The 20,816-nt window shown below is 51.0% G+C and overlaps 9 protein-coding genes across 9 annotated transcripts; 5 read left to right on the top strand and 4 right to left on the bottom strand.

Moving 5' to 3' along the window:
• Positions 1–490: 490 nt before the first annotated feature.
• On the top strand, positions 491–883 carry PpBr36_03475 (uncharacterized protein; the record flags this gene model as incomplete). The annotated part of the gene is made up of 1 exon (XM_029890647.1): positions 491–883. One exon carries the CDS (start codon positions 491–493, stop codon positions 881–883), a length of 393 nt encoding a protein of 130 aa, XP_029754302.1.
• Positions 884–1,329: 446 nt separating this feature from the next.
• Positions 1,330–2,658, top strand: PpBr36_03476 (uncharacterized protein; the record flags this gene model as incomplete). The annotated part of the gene is made up of 4 exons (XM_029890648.1): positions 1,330–1,572; positions 1,641–1,709; positions 2,112–2,227; positions 2,307–2,658. The coding sequence occupies 4 exons, from the start codon at positions 1,330–1,332 to the stop codon at positions 2,656–2,658; spliced, it is 780 nt and encodes a 259-aa protein (XP_029754299.1).
• On the bottom strand, positions 2,073–2,339 carry PpBr36_03477 (uncharacterized protein; the record flags this gene model as incomplete). Its single annotated transcript, XM_029890649.1, has 1 exon — positions 2,073–2,339. The coding sequence occupies one exon, from the start codon at positions 2,337–2,339 to the stop codon at positions 2,073–2,075; it is 267 nt and encodes an 88-aa protein (XP_029754300.1).
• A 2,002-nt stretch (positions 2,659–4,660) lies between the features above and the next one.
• PpBr36_03478 (uncharacterized protein) lies at positions 4,661–6,041 on the top strand (the record flags this gene model as incomplete). The annotated part of the gene is made up of 4 exons (XM_029890650.1): positions 4,661–5,107; positions 5,220–5,373; positions 5,494–5,688; positions 5,824–6,041. The coding sequence occupies 4 exons, from the start codon at positions 4,661–4,663 to the stop codon at positions 6,039–6,041; spliced, it is 1,014 nt and encodes a 337-aa protein (XP_029754307.1).
• A 427-nt stretch (positions 6,042–6,468) lies between these two features.
• PpBr36_03479 (uncharacterized protein) lies at positions 6,469–7,995 on the bottom strand (the record flags this gene model as incomplete). Its single annotated transcript, XM_029890651.1, has 2 exons — positions 6,469–7,181; positions 7,263–7,995. The coding sequence occupies 2 exons, from the start codon at positions 7,993–7,995 to the stop codon at positions 6,469–6,471; spliced, it is 1,446 nt and encodes a 481-aa protein (XP_029754308.1).
• Positions 7,996–9,010: 1,015 nt separating this feature from the next.
• PpBr36_03480 (uncharacterized protein) lies at positions 9,011–10,766 on the bottom strand (the record flags this gene model as incomplete). Its single annotated transcript, XM_029890652.1, has 2 exons — positions 9,011–10,138; positions 10,230–10,766. 2 exons carry the CDS (start codon positions 10,764–10,766, stop codon positions 9,011–9,013), a joined length of 1,665 nt encoding a protein of 554 aa, XP_029753010.1.
• Positions 10,767–12,218: 1,452 nt separating this feature from the next.
• PpBr36_03481 (uncharacterized protein) lies at positions 12,219–12,827 on the top strand (the record flags this gene model as incomplete). Its single annotated transcript, XM_029890653.1, has 1 exon — positions 12,219–12,827. The coding sequence occupies one exon, from the start codon at positions 12,219–12,221 to the stop codon at positions 12,825–12,827; it is 609 nt and encodes a 202-aa protein (XP_029753009.1).
• Positions 12,828–13,924: 1,097 nt separating this feature from the next.
• On the bottom strand, positions 13,925–15,184 carry PpBr36_03482 (uncharacterized protein; the record flags this gene model as incomplete). Its single annotated transcript, XM_029890654.1, has 2 exons — positions 13,925–14,990; positions 15,087–15,184. 2 exons carry the CDS (start codon positions 15,182–15,184, stop codon positions 13,925–13,927), a joined length of 1,164 nt encoding a protein of 387 aa, XP_029753008.1.
• Positions 15,185–16,883: 1,699 nt separating this feature from the next.
• Positions 16,884–18,408, top strand: PpBr36_03483 (uncharacterized protein; the record flags this gene model as incomplete). Its single annotated transcript, XM_029890655.1, has 3 exons — positions 16,884–17,116; positions 17,199–17,720; positions 17,859–18,408. Coding segments are annotated over 3 exons (1,305 nt in total), but the record flags the coding sequence as incomplete, so codon positions are not given.
• Between the last annotated feature and the right edge of the window lie 2,408 nt (positions 18,409–20,816).

Consider the following 20,816-nt stretch of genomic DNA (forward strand, 5'->3'; position numbering starts at 1 on the left):
GATACAAAGGGGTAATAATATATTTGGCGACTATTCTTAGGTACTGTTGATGCGCAGGGCACTATGTATGGCAGGTATCATGTTTCATAAAACAAAATAGAAAAGGCTGTTCCTTGTCACCCCGTATTTGCTCCGTGTGGGCCACCGCGAACTTACTAGTAACACTTACCGAATGCGGAAAAGAGCCTCGTAGATCCAAGGCAACACGGCTGCGGAAAAGGGGCATTATTATATTATGATCAGCCCGGTGTTGGATTCCGAGTGCCCGACCTCAGTTGTATAAAGAGGCTCTGTCTCCTCACGCTTGCTTTTGTGATTGTCTAGAATGTTTTGGCTGACATTCCATCGAGCTTAGGCAACTTGGATATCCACTGTTCACCTCTTCTCTCGTTTAATAATAATTGTTCAAGACCGAAGAACAGAAAACCAGAAAGTCTAAAAAGAAAAGAAGAAAAAAAACAAAAGAGGCTACTTCAACACACTTTTCATAATGCAGCTCCTCAACATCCTCCCATTTATCACACTCGCCACAGCCGCGACGCTACAAAAGCGATGCAGCCCCGAACGCGATGAGGCTTACTACCAAGGCTACCTGCCACCGGCGCCATGCTGGCAGAGCTTCACCACGGCGTGCCAGCCGATACTGGCCCCGTGGACCGAGATGTACGTGTCGAGCAACCGCAGCACGGCCGTCGTGTTCGGAGTCGAGGGGCATTGTTTCGACACCATCAAGGAGGAGCAGGCGCGCGCCGCCGACGGGCGCAAGACGTACGGCTGGGAGCAGAAGCACGGGAAGTTGACGCGGGTTGGGGACAGCGACGTCCTTGTCATCTCCAACATGAGCAAGGAGGCCGTGGAGAGGTATCAGGCATTGTTGAAATGAGTGGGATATATGTACAATAATTTATTAGCCTCGAGGTATATCGGCTAGTGTATATGCTGAATGAGTTTGGAAAGTCAAAGAAAAGGGCTTGCTTAAAGCCTGCATGTCTTGGTCAGAATAGTAGATGAAACCTGCATCCATAAAAAGAAAAACTAGGTACAACACCGGTATTGTAATTTCATGTTGAAATAAACTGTTACTCTCCTTGAGGCTGCCAATTTGCATGCTCTTCACTTACGCACGCGCGACTTGACCAGTGGGTGGCATGCAGTCTACAGCCTACGTCAGGCCTCTCCGCTGTAATTTTGACCAAGATTCGATTCCATTCAGACAATCTGGTCCTCAGCAAACGACCAGGCAACAAAGTGGGACTTCCACCGCCTAATCAGATTCACGCTTGGGCGTTTCATCCTCCAGGAGGGCTTCATATACAACCACGACCCGCAATGCGGTCATCTGTAGCCGTCGCCTGTACAACTACAATATCGCCGAGGCCATCAGAACCCAAGCCGCAATGGAGAAGCAGGCGGTCGAGCCGACTGCTCGCGCGCATCTTTGTAGGCGCTGCCCTCGTCGCAAGCGACCACCACAACGAGTTCCTCTGCATGGCCGAGGCGGTCCAGAAGCACTGGCCCTGGGCCCGCCCAAGACCTGCCGCGGCCCGTCATGATCGGCCTCGTCAGCGAGCTGTTTGACAGTCGCGCTCGCTGGCATCGGAACAGACGGGCCCCTGTTCAAAACTGACCAGCATGGACAGCTGGGCAAGGCCATCGACGCCCTGGCCGGCATCGTGGGACTGTTGTGGACCGCTGGCGTTCAAGATGCTGTATGCTCTTGCCGGCGGCTACGTCCAGCCCGACGGTGACATCGACATCGACATGGGACCAGGGAGGCTCTACCGGCCCCAAGCCCAGGAATAAAAAGAAGCACAGATTACGAACTTGGCTAGGAGATTTGTGTGGGACGATGGTCTCAGTGCTCAGGCTATACGTCCTCGCCTTTCTTCGTTTACAGCACAATCAATACACAACTTAATCTCTTTGGCACAGTCGAGTTGCCCGCCACAATGAGCATTATCAGCAGATCCTTGCCAACATACCCGGTGGATTATACAGACAACGAGCGCCAACTCGCACAGACTATCAACACCCGCCATTGGCTGCGGTACTTTAAATGAAACTATTTTATTTTACGTGGCACCTACGACGACGACGCGCTTTGGGCAAAGTTTATCGAGGACAAGGCCCTCGAAGGCGCATCTAGAGATGCTGTGTGCGCCCGTTTTCTCGAGTGGGTCGCCGCCCGTTCCGACGAGCGCGACGGGCCGGGTGCCGCCGCCGCCTTGTGGATACCTAAAGCGTGCCCGCGCTTCGGATATTGCATTTACGTGGACCGGGCCTGCCTGAATTCCCTCACCGTGGAGCGGGATTGGCACCGCCGCGGTCCAGGAATTCATTGGAACCTCCGAGGCCAAGTCGTCGTTATTGACGGGTACTAACGGGCACCACGATGAGGATGTTTCTACTGCTGGGCTCACGGGCGTGGAATCGGAAGATGAGGAGGAGACCGGCGACGAAGAATACGAACCCCTCGAAGGAAACACTGCCTGGGACGTTCAACGGGCTGGACTTATGTCGACGCCGGGTATCTTATGGTATGGTACGAGAACCTGCATCTTCAATCAACCGACTGGGAAACGTGGGAAATTGTTCACGACCGGGAAAGGCCTTCCGCCGAGGGACCCAACCGTTATCCTGGAGAACCTCTTATATTAGGCAATTTACCACCAAGGGGCCAAGATTGGAATTTGTGCCGCAGACAAGATATAAGCTGACGAATTCCAAGTCAAAACAGTTATATATGCCAGTGGGTAGTTTTCCCAATATTGTACCGTTTGTATTCAACATTCTAAAGCCCGTATATTTGGTATTTAAATGATCGAGTCTTTTTTTTTCAGGCGGGCAGTTCTGGTATTTTTCTAAATTTAAATATATTTTATTATTTATGTGTAACTATTTTGCTGGGCATTACTTTTTATTTGCTTGCCGTTTTTATTTTTATTCGGCCATATTTATGATTATTTGATAAATCTGAATAATTTGGATTAATTGGATTATTAAACTTTTTATTATTCAAAAATAACCAGGAAATACAATTGATAATACGTATTGGGGGGCTAGCTCTAATTTTAGGGCTTATCATTAACGTCGTATATGATATAACTAATAACATTAGCAAAAGTTTTATATTATATAGATTCATATTTTAACTATATAAATATCTTTCTATTTATATAAAATAAGTTAATGTAAACGTTGAATCTGATATTTAAATATCAGTGAAATTAAAATAGGTACAGATACATTATTCACACAAAATAAGACTTAAATCCGGATTATTATAATATAGTTGAGCTTATATTTTTAGGATTGTTAACTATTTAGTTATTTTAATATTCAACTTATGCAGTGTTCTAATTGTGTTTCTTATTTAAGGATATAATTTGTATAATATTAATACTGGGCACTTACCGCCATATGCGAGGAAATTTGATAAAATATCCTCAAATTAAAGCTAAATGGTATATGGAGCGTTTGGTCCATCCTGCAACGCAGGAGGGTTTAGTCTGAGCATTGAGACTAGCTGGGAATATGGGGAGCAACGACGACCGTTCTTAAACACATTGGATCCCAAATCCAGCGATTTTGCTTTCGTACCAAATAAGTAGGACCGAACTAGTGTTTAGGTGGGTGACCACTGGGGAAACCTCTGTGTTGTATGTTTTGTTTTTTGACGATGTTTTTTGTTTGGTCATTTGTATTTTTAGGACCTGCAATTTTACACTATATGAATGCGTTTGTCCTGATATCCAACTAGCCAGTGGGTGGTTTTTGGGACGTGAGATGGTTTTTTTTTGGGTACAATATCAATCGCGTCCAACCCCTTGGTAGTAATATCAAAAGTTTTAGATGTCTGGAGCTGGAGGAATAATGACCCAGGGCCGCTGGGCAAAAGCTTTCACCAGCACCAATTTTGGCTGACAAGGAGAAAAAAAAAATAAAAATCTATAGTTGAAATTGGCAATTGACCTCAAGTCCTAAAGCAAGACTCCACACAAAGATGGCATCCTCGAATCACAGGTAAAACCATCCCGAGACATGGGCGCGCGCAAGGAAACAAACTTTGCGCCGTCGCACGTGTGGCACCTGGAAGATGCGGGCTAAGACTCAGGGGCGCGGGATTCAACCTGCTTGGTGACCCTTTGGTCCCCTCCATAGCGCCTTGCCTTGTGAGGTCGGCAGATCTTATCGAGCCCCATAAGACAGTGAGCATGAGGTCCTGGGGTTTGTTGGAGGCGTGTAGCCACGAGAATCGCCTTGCCTAGGCCTTTAGCTCCGGCTGGTTCCTTGCATAAGCTCTGTGTCACCGTCTTGGCCCCGTCGAGCCCCGTAGAGAATAAAACCAAGGGTTGTGTTCCCTACCGGCAAAACATTAGCGCAGCCCACGCTCGGGACCGTGGGGGATTTTAGACAAAAGCCGACATCTGACATCATGAAAAGCCGCCTCTCGCTTTTCATCTCTAGCAGCCTCCCTGATTAACTAACTACCTACGGGTCTTTAATCAAGAGGCTCTGTTTTTGGATCTTGGGAGAATGCATCTCAGACTGTTATAGGAAGCCTGACTTTCCGAGTCAATCACCATCATCTAATTGCTCCCTCGGCAGGGGCTGATCCACCAGCGAAGAAAGAAGGATTAAAAGATAGGATTATTAGATCATGTCTTCTCGTGATCCACAATGGAAAACTTCCATCTACGCCCTCACCGTCGCCCTGATCATCATCAGCACCCTCGTCGTCGGCGCGCGTCTGGCCCTAGGCATCCTGCAGCGGCGGTCAAAGTCCCGGCGCTTGGCCGTGCCCCTGACGGGCGAGGAGGCCTGGCTGCTCACGGCGCACGTATTCTCCGTGGTGACGGCCGTCCTGTACCTGATCATCATCCTGCGTTGGTCGAGCCTCGTCGAGCAGGCGCCGGGCGGCGTGGTGACTACCGTATCGACCGACGACTACAGATTCGTCTCGTACCGCTTCTTCGCCGTCACCCTCTGCTTCCTCTCGAGCCTCTGGGCGGCGAAATTCAGCTTCCTGTGGATGTACAGGCCACTCTTCAGGGACATGCCCGTGTGCCGAGTGCTGTGGTACCTTTTATTGGCCTTTTGCACTGTGGTGAGTTGCACGTCGGTGCTCCGAGTTTATCGTGTGATGAACCTGTCGATGCTGCTATATATAATTCAAATGCTTACCACAAAGCCACTGGCTCTTGTCAACTTTGTTGTAGTTGCTGATTGTTTGCTACGTCACCGTCTTCACCGTGTGCACCTCATTGGACGCGTCGTTCAACGGCGGAACCTGCAATACTCCCTTCAACACCCCACGCGGCGCCATAACCTTTTGGTTTTGCTACGTAGCCGACATCCTGACCGACCTGTTGAGTAAGTTTTTTTTCTTCTTTCTTCTTTCCCTCCAACACCTTTGACGCGTCCCCTCCAATGCTAATACAACCCGGGTCTCCCTCCTTTTCTCAACCGCGAAAAAAAAAACTTATCAAACAGTCATGGCCTTTCCTATGCAACTGTTGAGGCACCTGCGGCTGCCGTTGGCTCGCAAGGTGGGCATCGCCTGTCTGTTCTGCGCCGGCTGGGTCTGCATAGTCATCTCCTCTGTGCGGGCGTGGCAGTTGAACAAGGTCGTGGGCCAGCCGGACCTGCAGTGGCTGGCGCTATGGGGGACGATCGAGACTTCAGTTGGTAAGTAGACCGACCCTACGCCTGTCCTGTACAACCCTGCAAGAAAAGAGAGAGACAGAGAGAAGTAAACTTTTTAGAGCTGCTGATGAGAGTATGCCCAACCTGCTGACTCTGGTATCTGTCGGGGGAGAACAGTGGTCATGACCGTCAGCGCTCCCGGCATATACCGCGTCGTGAACGCTCTGACGAGTACCCGACGGTCGAGAGAACGTTTCAACGAGCGGCGCTCCCGTTGTCACCGGCGCAATCGGAACAGTGATGTTGAGCTCACTGCCTCTCTGCAGAAAAGCAGCGTAGTCACGAGCTGTATAAGCGAGCCAGCCCAGTCTGATAATCGGGGAAACGAGAGCTAGGATTGACCTTGATCTTTGTTCGATGATACCGGGAGCCTGGTTTTGGGATTCTGGTGTTCATGCCTAATTAAACTATTAAAAACATGTAATACGATGGAAAAGTAAGTCGCTTGCTAATTCCCCATCAATGTATTGGTAGCCGATAGAAGCAGAGAAACGTGTGATGTACAAGGTCTTGAGCGAGTGCAGCAAAGAATATGAGCTGGGGACGCCTCAGAATCCGTCGATCACGAATCGATTGGCATCATCAGCACGATAAATGCACCAGCTATGTGTGGGATAACCATAACCGAGTTCGCCCAATACGGCAAACTCCTAACGAGCCTCCTTTAACCATGCTCGCGATACGGTTGCGAAGGCTCACCCCATTCAATCCTCGACTATTTGCTCGCTCGGTTTTTGTTCTTCTCGTATCAGACCGCAGTCTTCATTGCTGCTGAGAGGAGGCGGCAATGATGGGAGCAGCAGCATCCGTTTTAGGTGGGGGACCCACTGGCTTCGGTATAGATGGAGAAACAGGACAAGGTAACCCTGGGGCCGGAGGACTAACTGGAGATGGCAGAGGCGGAGAGCGAGGAGGAGCGACTGCCTCCGTCGGAGGGCCAATCGGCGACGGTTTGGGCAAAGCAACCCCGGAAGTGTTTCCCTTGGGCGGTAGTGGCGGCGGTGGTGCTACAGGAGAAGGTGTGCTCGGCCAATTCTGGGGGCTACCGAGGGAGCTAGGTTGAAGCTGCGTCTGCGGCTGCGGCTGTGGAGCTTGGGCTGAGGACTTTTTCTGGTCGTTGCCCTGTTTCTTCCGAGGCGGCTGGACGGGGACGGGTAGTGGGGCTGTGGCCGGTTGTCCTCCGCCGCTCAACTCCGGACGCACCTCGGTCGAGTCCATCTCGAACACGACCGGCATCGAAGGGTTTGGTACCAGACTGTAGCCGGCTGTGCTGTACCCATTGGGCTGGAACATTGCGCTTCCGTTGTAACCTTGCTGACTGTATGTCGAGTATCGCTGGTCCGGGGCAGGCGTCGCCGGGGCAGCAAGGTGAGGGGACCCGTACATGCTCAATGTGCTTGAATCGAAACCAGGGTTGGCGTAGACAGTGTCGCGAGGCGAGCCCATAACTGTTACAGCGCTGGGTGCAAATGAGTCTACGTGCCGCGGTGGGCTCGTTAGCTACGAGAAAGAAAAACAAAATGGCAGTGACAGAGGTTACAGCCCATCTTACGAACCTCTGTACGACTTGTCTCCCGGGAAGCTCTTTTCCGGGAAGCCCGAATCTCTGTATCCGGCATTCGCCTGCGTCATGTCAGGTGCTGGCATTGCTGCCGCTGCCGCTGCCGCCTGCCTCCGCGCCCTCCGCTTCCCGGCGCTCCATCCACACTTCCAGATGATGACGGCAATGGCTACGAGTACCAGTATACTCACGCCGATAGCGATCCCGGCAATCGTTCCCGTGGAGAGTCCCGAATTGTCGTCGTTGCTGGCGGCAGCCTCCGGGGAGGGTGTTGCGCCTTGCGTGTTGGGGGCTGCTCCACTGCTAGGAGGACCGTCTGGTGCTGATGTTGATGTTGATGTCGGCTTTGCGTCGGAGCTCCTAGGGCTCGGATGCAAAAACCTTTCCCGGAAGGAAGAATGACTGCTTAGCTTGGCTGCCCCCAAGCGAGAAGTAGGACAAGAGGTCCTGGGGTCCGCGCAAGGGTTGGTTTTGCAGCAACCCATAAACGGGGGGACATTGAAAGCGCAAGTGTACCACAGGCTGTTTCTGTCCTCACATTCCTGGGCAGGGAGACTGCTGTACTCGTCGGGGGAGAAACTGGACGTTCTCAGGTCGCTCCGCGGACAGCCTGTCAGATTGCAGGGGTCCGAGGCACAGCAGCCGATGAACTCGCTGCCCGTCTCGCAGACATAGAACTTGCCGCCTGCAGGGCAGGAGAGCCCAAAGGCCTGGAACGGGCTTGTCATGTTTGGAAGAAAGGCTGAGCTTGAGGTAATAAGGCGAATATGGCTGCCCTCAGTCAACCGACGAACTTTCTAATCGACAGAGAAACATGAACAAAAGGTGCAGCAAATCAGCAAGGGGTGAAGCTGTGAAGAAGCACGGCAGAAAGTTGAGGACAGAGCGAAAGAGCAGGAGGGGAAAAAAAAAGAAAAAAAGAAAAAAAAAAGAGACAAGCTGGTGAATAAAGACAATTGGATAGTTCCCATCAAAAAAGACATATTCCGCCGGGGAAAGTGACAAACATACAAAGTACATCTCCTTCATCTCCCTACTTCACCCATAATCCAGTCTGCGGAGAAATGCCAAGTCCCAAGCCGTATGTTGGTGACAACTCTCGACGCACTACCATGCATGTCGCTGCAGGTAGCCTCGTCCAGGACCACCCAGTTCCGGATGCAATACCACAAGCGATGTGATGGAAATGTGGCCATAGTACCTATTAGGGAGATTGCTTTGTTTTGTTCTGCAGTGGCGGGAGTGGCGCTGCAGAACACGACTCTGAGTGATCAGAAACAAATGTGAAAGGTAAAATAAATGTTGCGTTTTTGTTGTATTGCCGTAGAATCTATTGACTTTTGCCAGATTGCGGGAAACTTTCATTTATTAATCCTTCAGCAAGCAAGTGTGCTGCGTCACAAGAAGTATTCGGGGGATTTAATCAGACTACGGGGAAAAAAAAAAAGGTTCTCAGGCTTTTAGGAAATAGCATTCGCCTGAGCCACGAAAAGATTTTGCAGCGACATGATTACATGAGGCTTCTCTATTCATTTGATATTTAACATTTTACATTTATTGTTGTTGTCGGTGGTGTACTGCCTTTGCTCGACCGGGTAATTAGCTGACCAGGCAGGTCAGGCTGAGGCCAAGCGAGGCCAGGCAAGGCCGGACCGTCCTACTTTCAGTACCCCACCCCACCCGTCACAACTCTAGGCAACCCCCCCCCAAAATCATTTGTGATGACAACCACGCCCGTCCTATCTAAAAGATTTTCCACAGTCTTTGCCAAAGAGACAGATGTGGGCCGCTGAGCGCCCCGTTCCGAATCCCCTTGTCCTCATCAAGATCGCGACGTCGGCCAGAAAGAAGATCGATTTCTTCGGCCCTCCAAAACCGAGTCTGGAAGACAAACTTGTACGCGACATAAATGACGCCAAAAAGCGGGATCAGAATGTATGCGTCCACGAATGTGGGTGCGTCAAATGGTGCCAATGTCGACCACCCTTGCACCAACGCCAAGAAGACGTTTGCCCCCAACCCAAAGTACGCATTCCAAGGATACAGCATTGATCGAAACGGCAGTGACTGCGGATCAAAGCCCTGAGCCTGCCAGGCGGTGCGGAACCGAATGTGGGTGAAGGATATTGAGCCCCAGACCAGGAAGGTCGAGACACCGCTCAGGTTGACAATGTAAGAATATGCCGTTGCAGCTCCCGTCGAGATGTTCATCATGGACAAGGCGCCACACGAATTTGCAAACAAGATGGCAGGGATCGGCACTCCGCGCCTGTCTGTCCAACCCAGAAACTTGGGCGCCATTTGGCTCTGGGCCATAAACAGGATGGTCCGGCTGGCGATGTAGATGCTCGAGTTTATGGCGCTCAGGCAAGTGACAAAGATGAAAGCATTGATGAGGTGCACACCGCTCTGCCATCCAGCATTTTGTATCGCCACAGTCATTGGACTACGCAGAGCACGATTTTCGCCGCTGACGAGGCCGTCGGCGTCCCAAGGACATGTCAGGCCAAAGAATATGGCGCTGCCCATGTACACAAAGACGATGCGCCAAAAGACCTGCCGAATCGCAAGAGGGATTGCCGTGCCCGGGTTCTTGGTCTCGGTCGCGGCGACTGCAACCGACTCGACTCCGGCATAAAACGTGCTGCAGAAGACAAAAACGGTCGCCACGCCCCTGAACCCATTTGCAAACGCACCCGGGTCGTGCCAGTAGCGAGATCCTAGAGCGGGCGCACCGGGAATGCCGCCGCCCACATACACCAGCGAAAAAACGAAGTATGCCACCAGTCCGATGAGCTTGAGAAGCGCAAGCCAGAATTCGGCTTCACCAAAAGACTCAACCCCGAGGAGCTGAAAAGCAGTGAAAGCAGACTGTTGGAGGAGGCATGTTTTTTTTGGTCAGTGGCCGCTGCCCGCAAGCTTTGCTTTTCGCGGGACTTGATAAAGGTCGGACGCAACATACCCAAAATATGAGAAAATATCCCCAGATCGGAACTTGAGAACCCCACAGATTAAATATACTGCAGATGACATTGTACTCGTTGGACAAAACAGCCCACCAGATGATATAATAGTTCCAACCCACCGCCACGCCGAAAGCTTTGTCCACAAACCTCGACGACAAACTTGTGAATGCGCCTCCGGTGGGATAGAGCGTCGTCAGCTCTCCCAGCGACTGCATAATGCTGAAGGCCACTATTCCGATGACTCCAAACCCTATGATGAGCGCCGCAGGGCCTCCGCTTGCAAGCGCCCCTCCAGAGCCGATGAGCAAGCCCGGGCCGATGATACCGGCCAGCGCCATCATGCTCAGATGTCGCGTCTTGAGTCCGCGCTTGACGCCGCTATCGGGATCGATGTCGGCAAAGTCGCGATAACTACCATCTGAAAGGCGCTCTGCGGTGTTGGCATCCTCCGCATCGGTGGTCTTGCGATACTCTGCATTGCCGCCAGGCCGCCTTGGCTCCAGCAGCCCTTCTGGTCGGGGCTGGAGAGACATGACTTGCCCCGTAGATCGGAATTTTTCTGAGGATCTCTCCGCGACCGAATGTTCGGGAGAGTTTCAGGCTAAATCCGTTCCCTCGAGATGCTCACCAAAAACCAGCAAGCGCTCTTGTTTCAAAGTGCATGCAGTTTTCCAGCGGCAGGCTGACGAGAGGGGGCTGGCAGCCGTAATGTGTATTCATTATTTTTTTCCCACCCGCCACCAAGATTGTTATCAAAACCGGGCCTTTCACAATGCTACCACAACTCGGCAACGATCATCCCAAAGGCCCTGAGAATAACAGTGACAGTTTAGTGTGGGGGTCGACGTGCGTTTGCGCCAATCCGAGGCCAGAACGTACCGCCGTTTTCGGTTTAGCGGAGATGATGACATCCTCGAGAGCGATGTCGTCGACTCGCAATTTTCAAACTTTGCTGGTAATAGAAACCTGCTTTATGCAACAGCACTTTTTTTTTTTTTTTTTTTTTTTTTTTTTTTTTTTTTTTTTTTTTTTTAATCGACTTTGACCGCAAAGCTTTTGAGCCTCAATAAAACACCAGAAACAGTCACGGTATGTACATCTAGATCTGCTTCCATTTTCAGTCATTGACAACTAATGTTGATGTGCGTTCACTATTTTAATGACCAGCAGCAATACATGCTTTTCAGGTAAGTTAATTCTGTAACCTGACAAAAGGAAGAACCTTTTTGGCACATGCTACCTTGAATGACCAGGACTGCATGCTTAGATGTAATCAAAATGTCAATTCAAGGACGGCCAAGAACCATGCAACGAATTCGGATGAGCACAACTTGGTGGATGCGATTGCAGGCCTGACCCCACGTTCCTACTATGTGCCCGCCCTTGGCGCCTTGGAATCTCGTTGCCTTGACAAGAATTGAATTCCGACGTGGGCGCCTTACCACGTTGCGCTTTAGCGTATTGCGGAGGCTGTGCAGGTGTTCCTGGGCAGTTCAGGGCATTCCCGGTTGATGCTGACTGTTCCTTGCCCAATGGGGAAATAAGCAGGCGCCATGCCAGCACTCCCATTGGACAGACATCCAACCATCCCTCGCGCAGCCCAGTCGAATTACTAGCACACCGAGCTTGCGCCCCCAATGGCTGGCGCTCAAGAACACCACCAGAAAAAGATCTCACGATGCCACACCAGAAGGCAGCCATGCCAAGAGCAGGGTCATTTTCAATGATAAAATATGCAGGAGCCCAGTGCTATCAGCTTAGATTTTACTCAGGCTTACCGTCATTCTGTTCATCAACAAAGTCCAATAACGACAATCTGCTGTAGTTGCAGACATCAACAAATAAACAACTTTTTTATCAGTTTTGTTATTTTATAGGGTGTTGAGGAACCCCAGCCTCAGCATTGTCCATCAAGATAGTCCAAGCTTGGAGCATCAAAGCTCCGGATCATTGCACTCTTGAACCCTCCCATCACCCATCAAGCAATGCATTACCCTACACTTTACGCATTCCTCTTGGCCACGGCCGTTCCGGCTGCCACATCTCTTGCAATCACAAGTAATCACCAGCAAGAATCTGCTTCGAGCCTTATCATGAATGTCGTGCGACGTAGCAACGAAGAGAGCGATGAGGCAACCTTTGCCAGACTGAAGAGGACAGAGGCGGATCTGGACGAGCAAGAGCCGGACCAAGCTGAGACGGGTCCTGATTCTCTGCAACGGCGTGGAGACGAAGCACTCGAGGGAAACGAATTCACCGAAGCAGATCTCGATTCAGTGCTTGATGGTGACGGCTACTCGACCGCCCGGGCTGGGATCAAACACCGTCGAAGGAGGGCCATCACAGCCTTTGTGCGGCGCAGTGAGCGTCCCATACCGAACGGAGGCACGCTCGACTACATCATACCTCATGAGGAGAAGCGCGGTCTTCTCGACGGCTCGGCAGGCACAAGATTCATAAAAGCCGACGAGTCTGATGAAAATCTTGACGAGTACGATGACGATGATTGGTACGAGGATAACAAGAGAAGACTTTCGAGGAGGGGCATATCTACTATGATTGCACGACGACGCGCTAAACGGAGCTTGTCCTGATGCTTCGGTCTGTCTTTTATCCTCATGCGGGATGAGGATTCACTATTAAAAAGAAAGGTGAAGACAGAAATCTCTTTGATCAACAGATTTTCTTTTTTTTTTTTTTCATTTGTCTGGGCTTGCATATCTTGTACATCTTTGGTACTTTTGGGCGTTTGGTGATCTTTTTGGGTGGGCATCGTTACGGCGTTTGCATTGTTGGCGTCATGGACAGGTTCTCCAGTTGGATTCTCTTCTCTTCTCCTCTTTCTCTTGTCTGCCATCATGGCTTTTTTTATTTACTTGATGAGCTTGAGCAGCTTCTCCACAGTCTTATATTTCTTTTATCTTTTATTTTCCTTATCTTGTCTTCCTAGTTTTGCTTCCGTTATCGACTCTTCATGCATGGCCTATTATATCCTGGCTGATATTTGCTGACTTGTTTACAGAAAACTATGGCCCCAGAACCTGATCTGCAAGTCAAAAAAAAGCTGTGAATCGTAATAGTTCTATAAAACGCCAACGAAGCACAGGCAATCATCAACCATTGCAACAAGAATGACACTTCCGTCACTTCTGTGCATCGGCTTTCGGGGGCCCCTCAACATGGCGGCTATACTCAGCGGCGTGGTGGAGTGCCGAAAACCATGACACCTGTATCCAGGTTGATGACTGGTCGCCGCCTACTCACGAGACACAAAGGCCTTGGAATGTCCAGCGGTCATATGAGACAAGTTCAACTGTCCTCGGGGTGCGCCAACACAAACGCGGCCAGCCGGCTCCCTAACAAAGCAAAACATCGTGTAACTGGCGATGTGCCCTAATAGTGACAGCTATCATTGCGAGTTTCCTGTAAACAAGGCAGGGTATCGGCAGATCGACATCCGCGGGCCAACATTTGGCAAGTTTCGCATATGTAGTGTCAACCCAAAGGCTCACGGAGATCGAAAAATAGTTTCTATTATGACTTGGAATTGCGAATCCACTGACATCATACCGCTAGTTGGTAACTTTTTGACAAAAAAGGAGTTGAAGATAATGTAAGTTGCTAAACCAACAAGCTCCCTTGATCCCACTCGCTGAATAAAAAAAAAAGAAGATTGAAAAAAAAATCGCAATTACCACGGCCTTAAGCTTTCGGGAAGGATTGGATACTCCTTGCCATCAATGATCTCGGTACCGTGGCCCAGATCAAGATCAGATTTCCCTTCCAGATCTCGCTTCCCATACGTCCAGGTACCACCACACTCTCCAGGGACGAATTTTGCAGCGTCCATCATCAAAGTCATCTTCACCTCTGGGCAATAATCCCAAATGTGTTTCCTCAGCTCGGGGGTTCCCCATATGGGCGGGTGCAGCGTGACACCGCTGCCTCCGGTGTGGTACCCCATGGGCTCGTAGAAGCCACTCCTCCAATCGTCCAGACCCTTGATGAGGTCGCCCTTCCGGGCGGCGTCCGAACTGGTGCCGTTGGCTTGATCGTTCAGCTGAGCCCCCTTGCCGCTGTTCATCTCGCCGCTAAAGGTCAGCGAGACGGTGCCGTTGGCGAGGCGGGCGCCAGGCCGGTGGCCCAGCAGGTTCGCGAGCCAGACGTCCTCGGGCTCGCTGCCGTCGGCCCGCTGCTGCTCCCGCAGGACCTGGACGATGGCCGAGACGCGCCGCAGCGACAGGCCGCCGTTGCCGCCGAAGCGGCCGTTGGGGTCCCAGGGCGCGCCGACCCAGTCGTACTCGATGTAGTCGTTGAGGTTCTGCTGGGAGTTGGCGCACAGCATGCTGTCGGTCTGGAAGACGAGCAAGTGCTCCGCCGGCTTGAGCACCGTCTCGTACAGCCACAGCGTCGTCAGAAAGCGGCTGATCTCCTCCTGGCTGCCCGTGGTCATGTTGGACGGTATGTAGGTCAGGTCCAGCTTCCCGGCCGATACCTGCTCGCGGATGGCGACGGACCGGTTGATGAACTCGACCGACTCAATCGAGCCCATGAACCGGAAGCGCCAGTCCGGAGGCACAACGGCCATGAAGTGCAGCATCAACGGGGCCAGGATTGGATTCGGCCGGTTCTCGATCAACAAGGCGACCTTGGTCTCGTTGAACGGCGACCGGTTCTTGTTGTAGTCCAGGTGCACCTGGGGCACCGCTATGTCTATCGAACCGGCCAGCGGTTTCGAGTATATGATCACCAGTATTCTGTCCCGTGGCAGGGCTCTTGTTAGATCAATCCGTCTCGGGTGCCCATCATCTTTTTTTTTCTGGCTTCAGTACAAACAGTTGGAGGGGTCATACGTGAGGAGAAGCACAGCGCTGGTGACGCGCGTACGGCGGCTTGCCCTGGCCCAAAGGGCTGCTGGAACGGCACAGATCTTGTTGAAGAGGCCCGACATTGTGAGCTTTGTCTCTTTTTTGTCTTGACCTATCAACCTTTTTTTGTTTTTCTTTACATTGGCAAGTTGAATTTCGGGGGGAAAAAAACTTCAAAGCAAGCATCTAGCTCATGTCAAAAGGAAGAAGGGTACACAGGCGGCGTCTGCGGAGGACTTGCGCAGAGTACGGGAGACAAGAGAGCTCTAATTCTGCCCTGGAGCTAGTCTAATGGTATGGCAGCGGAGCTAGCTTTTTTTGGCGTAAAGGGGCTTTCTGGTCGCTATCTACGGTAGGTACATCCTCTGAGAGATTCTTGTCGTTCAAAAATGGTCCGGAGACTACGCTCTACTCCTGCCCAGCACAAGAGAAAAGAAAGTTCCCACGTGAAAACTTACTCACTCGGAACGTTTAGCAACGGAAAAAACGGGAAGAAGGGTCAATACTATTTACTTCTTCCGTCGAACCCGGAACACAAAGAAAAAAAAGAAAATAGCACCAAAGAACACCTTTCAGACCACGCAGCTGGCACGCGACGATAATTTCCCCCCGTAACAACCAATCTCGTTTCCTTGTGGTAAGTTGTTTGCCACACGCTGGGGAGACTTGTTCATTGTGGGCGCCATTGGTGTCCAAGTCTCGCGCCGGCGTTTCTTGGTGGCAATTCTTAGGCTCGGATCCGTTTTTCGCACCATCCCCTATTTTATTTTTGGTCCCGCATGCCCATTTAGCGCCGTCTAATCGTGGGATCTTGGGCGAGCAGCAACAAGTGAATGAAATCACCAGAAAGGACAAGCAAACGGAAAGTTTCTGCTTGCTCGAATTCCTGGCGCACGAATGGGAATGCGAGATTGCAAGCAATTGGCGGTTATATTTAGAGCCTCTGAGCATTTTTGCTAGACGCCTAAACACGTCTCCCGTTCACTGCCCCTGCTGTATGGGCTGGACAATAATAGCTCCCGGCCGGAGCGCTCGAGCGAATCACTAAACCGCAATTCCCGTAACCGGATCACTTCCGCGAGCGTGGTTGGCGATAGACAAAAAGAAAATCGGAACGACATATTGATCAGCTACCAAATGGTCTAAAGAATCGCCCTGTTTTCCTGCCAAGGCAACGAGAGATGAGATCAGGGGGGGGCTGACAGCCGAGCAATGACGATGTTTTCATCGGTTATTAGGTTGAACTGAATGTCAACGCAGTAGAAATACGACCTGACGGCTTGGTGGCAGCTGGATTTACTACTGTCATACCTGTTGACAGTAGCTATATTATGTACTTTGGCACAACGATGATGGCATTGGTAGGTAGGTACCTATGCAGGCTGATAAGCCATCCGATCCAGAAGGAACCAACTGATGAGATGGTGCCTGGTCCCCTTTTTCGAGAGTGGGACTGGGAGCTACCCCTGCATCCGCCCATCTATCAAACCTCAGCCAGTCGGCCAAAAGCAATAGCTGGGCTGGACAAGACCCAACTTAGTGTGCCCCCCATCTAGCAACTGCAAGACTTTCAGGAACCGGAGGCGGACCCCCGCCCTGGTTTCTCAACCGTCAAAGTTGCACGTTTGACTGACAAAGGGGTTCCCCCCGGTAGGTTTTGTCTTCCCAAAAGTGTAACGAGGGTTTTTTTGGTGTCGAACACAGCTTTCCGTCGCGTGTATCACTCCCCCCCTCAATCCATTCTGGGAGACCATAGGTTAGCCTGTGACCACTTTGTGCAGCATATTGTTCACTACGAGACAAGCCGTATTCAGCTGCTGCTTGCAACCAAAGTGTCAGTCGCAAGTCTCCGGTGTCGTTGGCCTCAAACCCTCGGTGGTGTCGGACATCGAAAAGGCTTCGAGAACACAGAGGCCCGTTGGCCGACCCCTCGCCATGGTGGCTACTCTAGGTCAGAAGGGTATGCTTGTCGTCACCAAGGGCAAGATCATTGCGGTTTTTCTGTTGATCTTGACGTGAGAGCCAACCCCCGACGCCTTTGACGAGTGTTCAAATTTCCTGGCGCACGATTACTAAAAACTCTCCAACCGTCTTCAGGTGGTGGGCTGCAGCACTCCTACCGAGCTATTCGCCCGTGATCCAGGCAGAGATTCAGTCCCGGTTCCATGAGGCGCTGCAAAAGGTGCCCGCAATCGAGGTGGCCTGGCACAAGCCGGCAGACCCCAAGTCGAACTACGACCAGACAAAGATAGCCCTGATCGTCGAGCCGCGTCCCATCCCGCACCTGGTGCCGCAGATACTGCACATGATCACGGTGCTCCCGCCGGATTGGCGCATGGTGTTTATAGGCAGCGAGGCCAGCGTCGTCAGCGTGGGTCGCGCTTTTGCCGTCAAGCACCAGCAGGTCATTGGCAAGATGGACCTGATGGTCCTGCCGGAGCCCTGGGAGATTGATTCCAAGGAAAAGGTCCACCGCATGATGACCGACATACGCTTCTACGATGAGTTCTTACCTGGCGTGCAGTGGATATTGAGGTTCGAATCGGACAGCATTCTGTGCGCCAATTCTGAGACCAGTCTGAACGAGTGGTTGGACTGGAGCTGGGCGGGATCTCCTCGGTACGTGCATTCTCTATTTTCAAATCCAGTCTATTTCTTTTGTCTTCTTTTCTTTTTTGTTTTTCTTTTTTTTTTCTTTTTTTACAGAATAACTTCAATAATCAGCAGTCAACTGACCAAGCATCTCTTGAACCACAGCAAAAAAGACGATCGCTTTTCCGGCAATGGAGGGCTGTCACTACGCAAAGTCTCTGCGATTAGACGGGTGCTGAACTTCCAGGAGCGCTACAACGACACCGAGCCCGAGGACGAGTGGTTCGGGCGGCGGGTCTGGGTCCTCCCCGGCGAGAAGGTGGCGTCGGGCTTCGACGGCATGCTGGCGGTGGAGGACGTGTACATGCAGCGGCCGATGGGGTTCCACGTGCGAGACTTTGGCCGGACGCTGAGCGACGACGTGTGGAAAGACCACAAGCAGCGGCAAAAGATCTTTGAGTACTGCCCGGAGCTGAGCCTCATCATGGACATGAAGCTCGAGCGCGAGCGCTGCGAGGGCGACGACCGTGAGGGGACCATCAAGCCGGTTCACAAAGAGCCCGAGCAGAAGCCCGACGAGGACAAGAAGAAGAAGGAGGAGGAGCAGGAGAGGAAGGCAAACGAGATGGCAAGCAAACTGGCCGATGAAGCGAAGCGCAAGGATGCCGAGGCTTGGCAGGAGGAACAGGACAAGCACACACCCAAAAACGACTAAGTTGGTTCAGATTTGAAGGTTTACAGTAGTGGCTACTTTTTTTCACTGCATAAACGAGAATTGCCAAGATTCAAATGCTGCCTTGTGCATACGTGAAACTATTTGCTGGTGGTTGCTTTGATTTGCTTAGCGTTCGTGCCTGTACCTGACCCAAGATTCTTTTTTTTTTTTTTTTTGTTTCTGGCGTCTTGGTCGTCTTGACCGTTGAGAGTCCAGGTTCAGATGAATTAAGGAACGGACGAGAATTATTGGATTTCAAGTCGGGGGTTGCAAGCATGTGGTTGCTTCTATTGCTAGATCAGATGATCAGTTGGTCGTACGGGGTGGTGGTGCTTCCTTCTTTGTTCGAGGTTTGGCTGCTCTTTCTTTTTTTTTTCCCACCTCAGAAGGAATCAACTCAGCGCCCTAACTTACCTTCCTTACCCGTAGGCGTTACATCATGGCGTGCATGGATCGTTCCATCAGTCAATCAGTCTTTCAAATCTGATCTACATCGCATTGAAAACTCGGACAGAGCAGATCATAATCTGTTTAGATGGCAGACAGCCTCGTACCCATCAAAGGATGACCCAGCACTGATTGTTCCGTGGCGCTCCCGCGCGCTTGAGCTGTTCATCATCATCGCAACCCGACGGGCCGACGGCATCTTGTCTGAGTCTGTCAATCGACTGGTTGCGAACCAAGATTACAGTTTTTATTGCCATCCGCGAGCGGGCTAGCACTACTGCAGTATTCTTTCTTTTCTTCTTCTACCGTCGCGAGGAGAACGTCCCTCATCCGATACACAGGATGAGATCCTGCAGTCATCGTGGCGCAGCCTTGGAAGTCTGAGCGCCTTCACGTCCTCGACTCGATCGACCGTGCTTTGAGCCTACCGCCACTGCCGCGGGTGGCTCTCGGATCTCGCCATGCGCGTAACTCTGTTGTTCCGGGGTCTAAAATGCGCCACCATGGCGGGACAATTCGAGACGGCGCCGGCGTCACCTATTCAGATCCATCAATTTTGGGAGTCCCACTCCCAGGGGAATACTCAACTATAGTCGACTGGGCGTGTTGACCACTCCCATGATTCCAGTCTGGCGCTTTCGCTTGAATAAAAAAAAAAAAAAAAAAAAAGAACCTCGGAGCGGCTAAATATCCCACCCCACATGCGAGCCCCCAAGACGCCCCCTTTGGAATTACATTGACAGCTGACCTAAACAAAAAAACAAATAGTCGCAGTCACTGTAAGTGCCGAAATTTGAATAGCATGTCAATACGATCTCGGACGACTCGTACTGCTACCCGGAGGTGATTATCACATTCTAAGTCTTGTTTCCCAAGATGCCTAAACTTTTTTCCCCTCAGCAAAGTTGACAACTAGGGCCAGCAGTACCTGCGTTTATGCAGGTACATAGTTTAGTTACCCGTTCACGAAAGCTGGATCCATCCATGCTTTGAAGTACAAGCAAGACCTTTCATTATTCAATAGCAGCAATTCATGTTGGAGATGAGCTCGATTGGCATACGTTTTTACCTGGTAGGCAACAAACTCTGAAACCACGAACGAAGTAATAACTCCGTGACGCCATCCGCAAGCCCGCAAAAAAACCCATGATCTTGGGTCATTGTGTTCTCGTCAGCCTTGCAAATAGAATTTGTTCAAACAGAGCTGTGGCACACTGCCCATCCTATCTCGCTGGAAAGCACGAAAGATCTAGTTCACACCCCCTTTTTTTCTCCCTGGACAAGTTAACAGTCCCCTTTTTTGGACGGGTTTTTAATCTCACGGGCTAAGCCACTAAGGCGCCGCCATTTGGACACCGTTGAAGAATTAGACCCTACTGCCCTCCAAAGTCCCCTGTTCATTTCCGCATCGTCGCGATCAATGGTCCCAGCCATTGCTTGGGGGGTCGCCTCTTATTCGTTTACCATGTCAATCAACAGCTCAGACCAATCTCTCCTTGGTGTAACCGATCTAGTCTCTTCACGAGCCAGGAAAATATGGGTCAACGGGCTGTTTACGAATTGACCACCGCTTGCCAAATCAGTGGGGGCGGCAGTCCCGAGCTTCCACATACCTACAGCATGGCAGATGGCCCTCAGATGATGATGTGGTAGGAGGCTGAGGCTAGTTCATTGCGAGCTGAAAATATGATATAGCCTCAAGCCCGCTGAACATGAGCCCCTTCGAGGTCTCATCTCTTTATCCATCATTACGCTTGGTTTTTGATAGCAAGACATCATTTAGAGACCAATCGAGACCATTTCGTCACTTTCCTTAAAAGACATTCCTCTTTTTTCTTTTTTTCTTATTTTTTTTCTTTTTTTTTTTAAAAAAAAAAAACGTATACCTCAAAGTTAGGGGCCACTCTATTTAGACTATAGATTTCCATTGGCAAATATTTCTCTTACAAGCTTGTTTCCAT

This window comes from Pyricularia pennisetigena, chromosome 3 (assembly GCF_004337985.1).
Source record: "Pyricularia pennisetigena strain Br36 chromosome 3, whole genome shotgun sequence".
NCBI classification, from domain to species: Eukaryota; Fungi; Ascomycota; class Sordariomycetes; order Magnaporthales; family Pyriculariaceae; genus Pyricularia; species Pyricularia pennisetigena.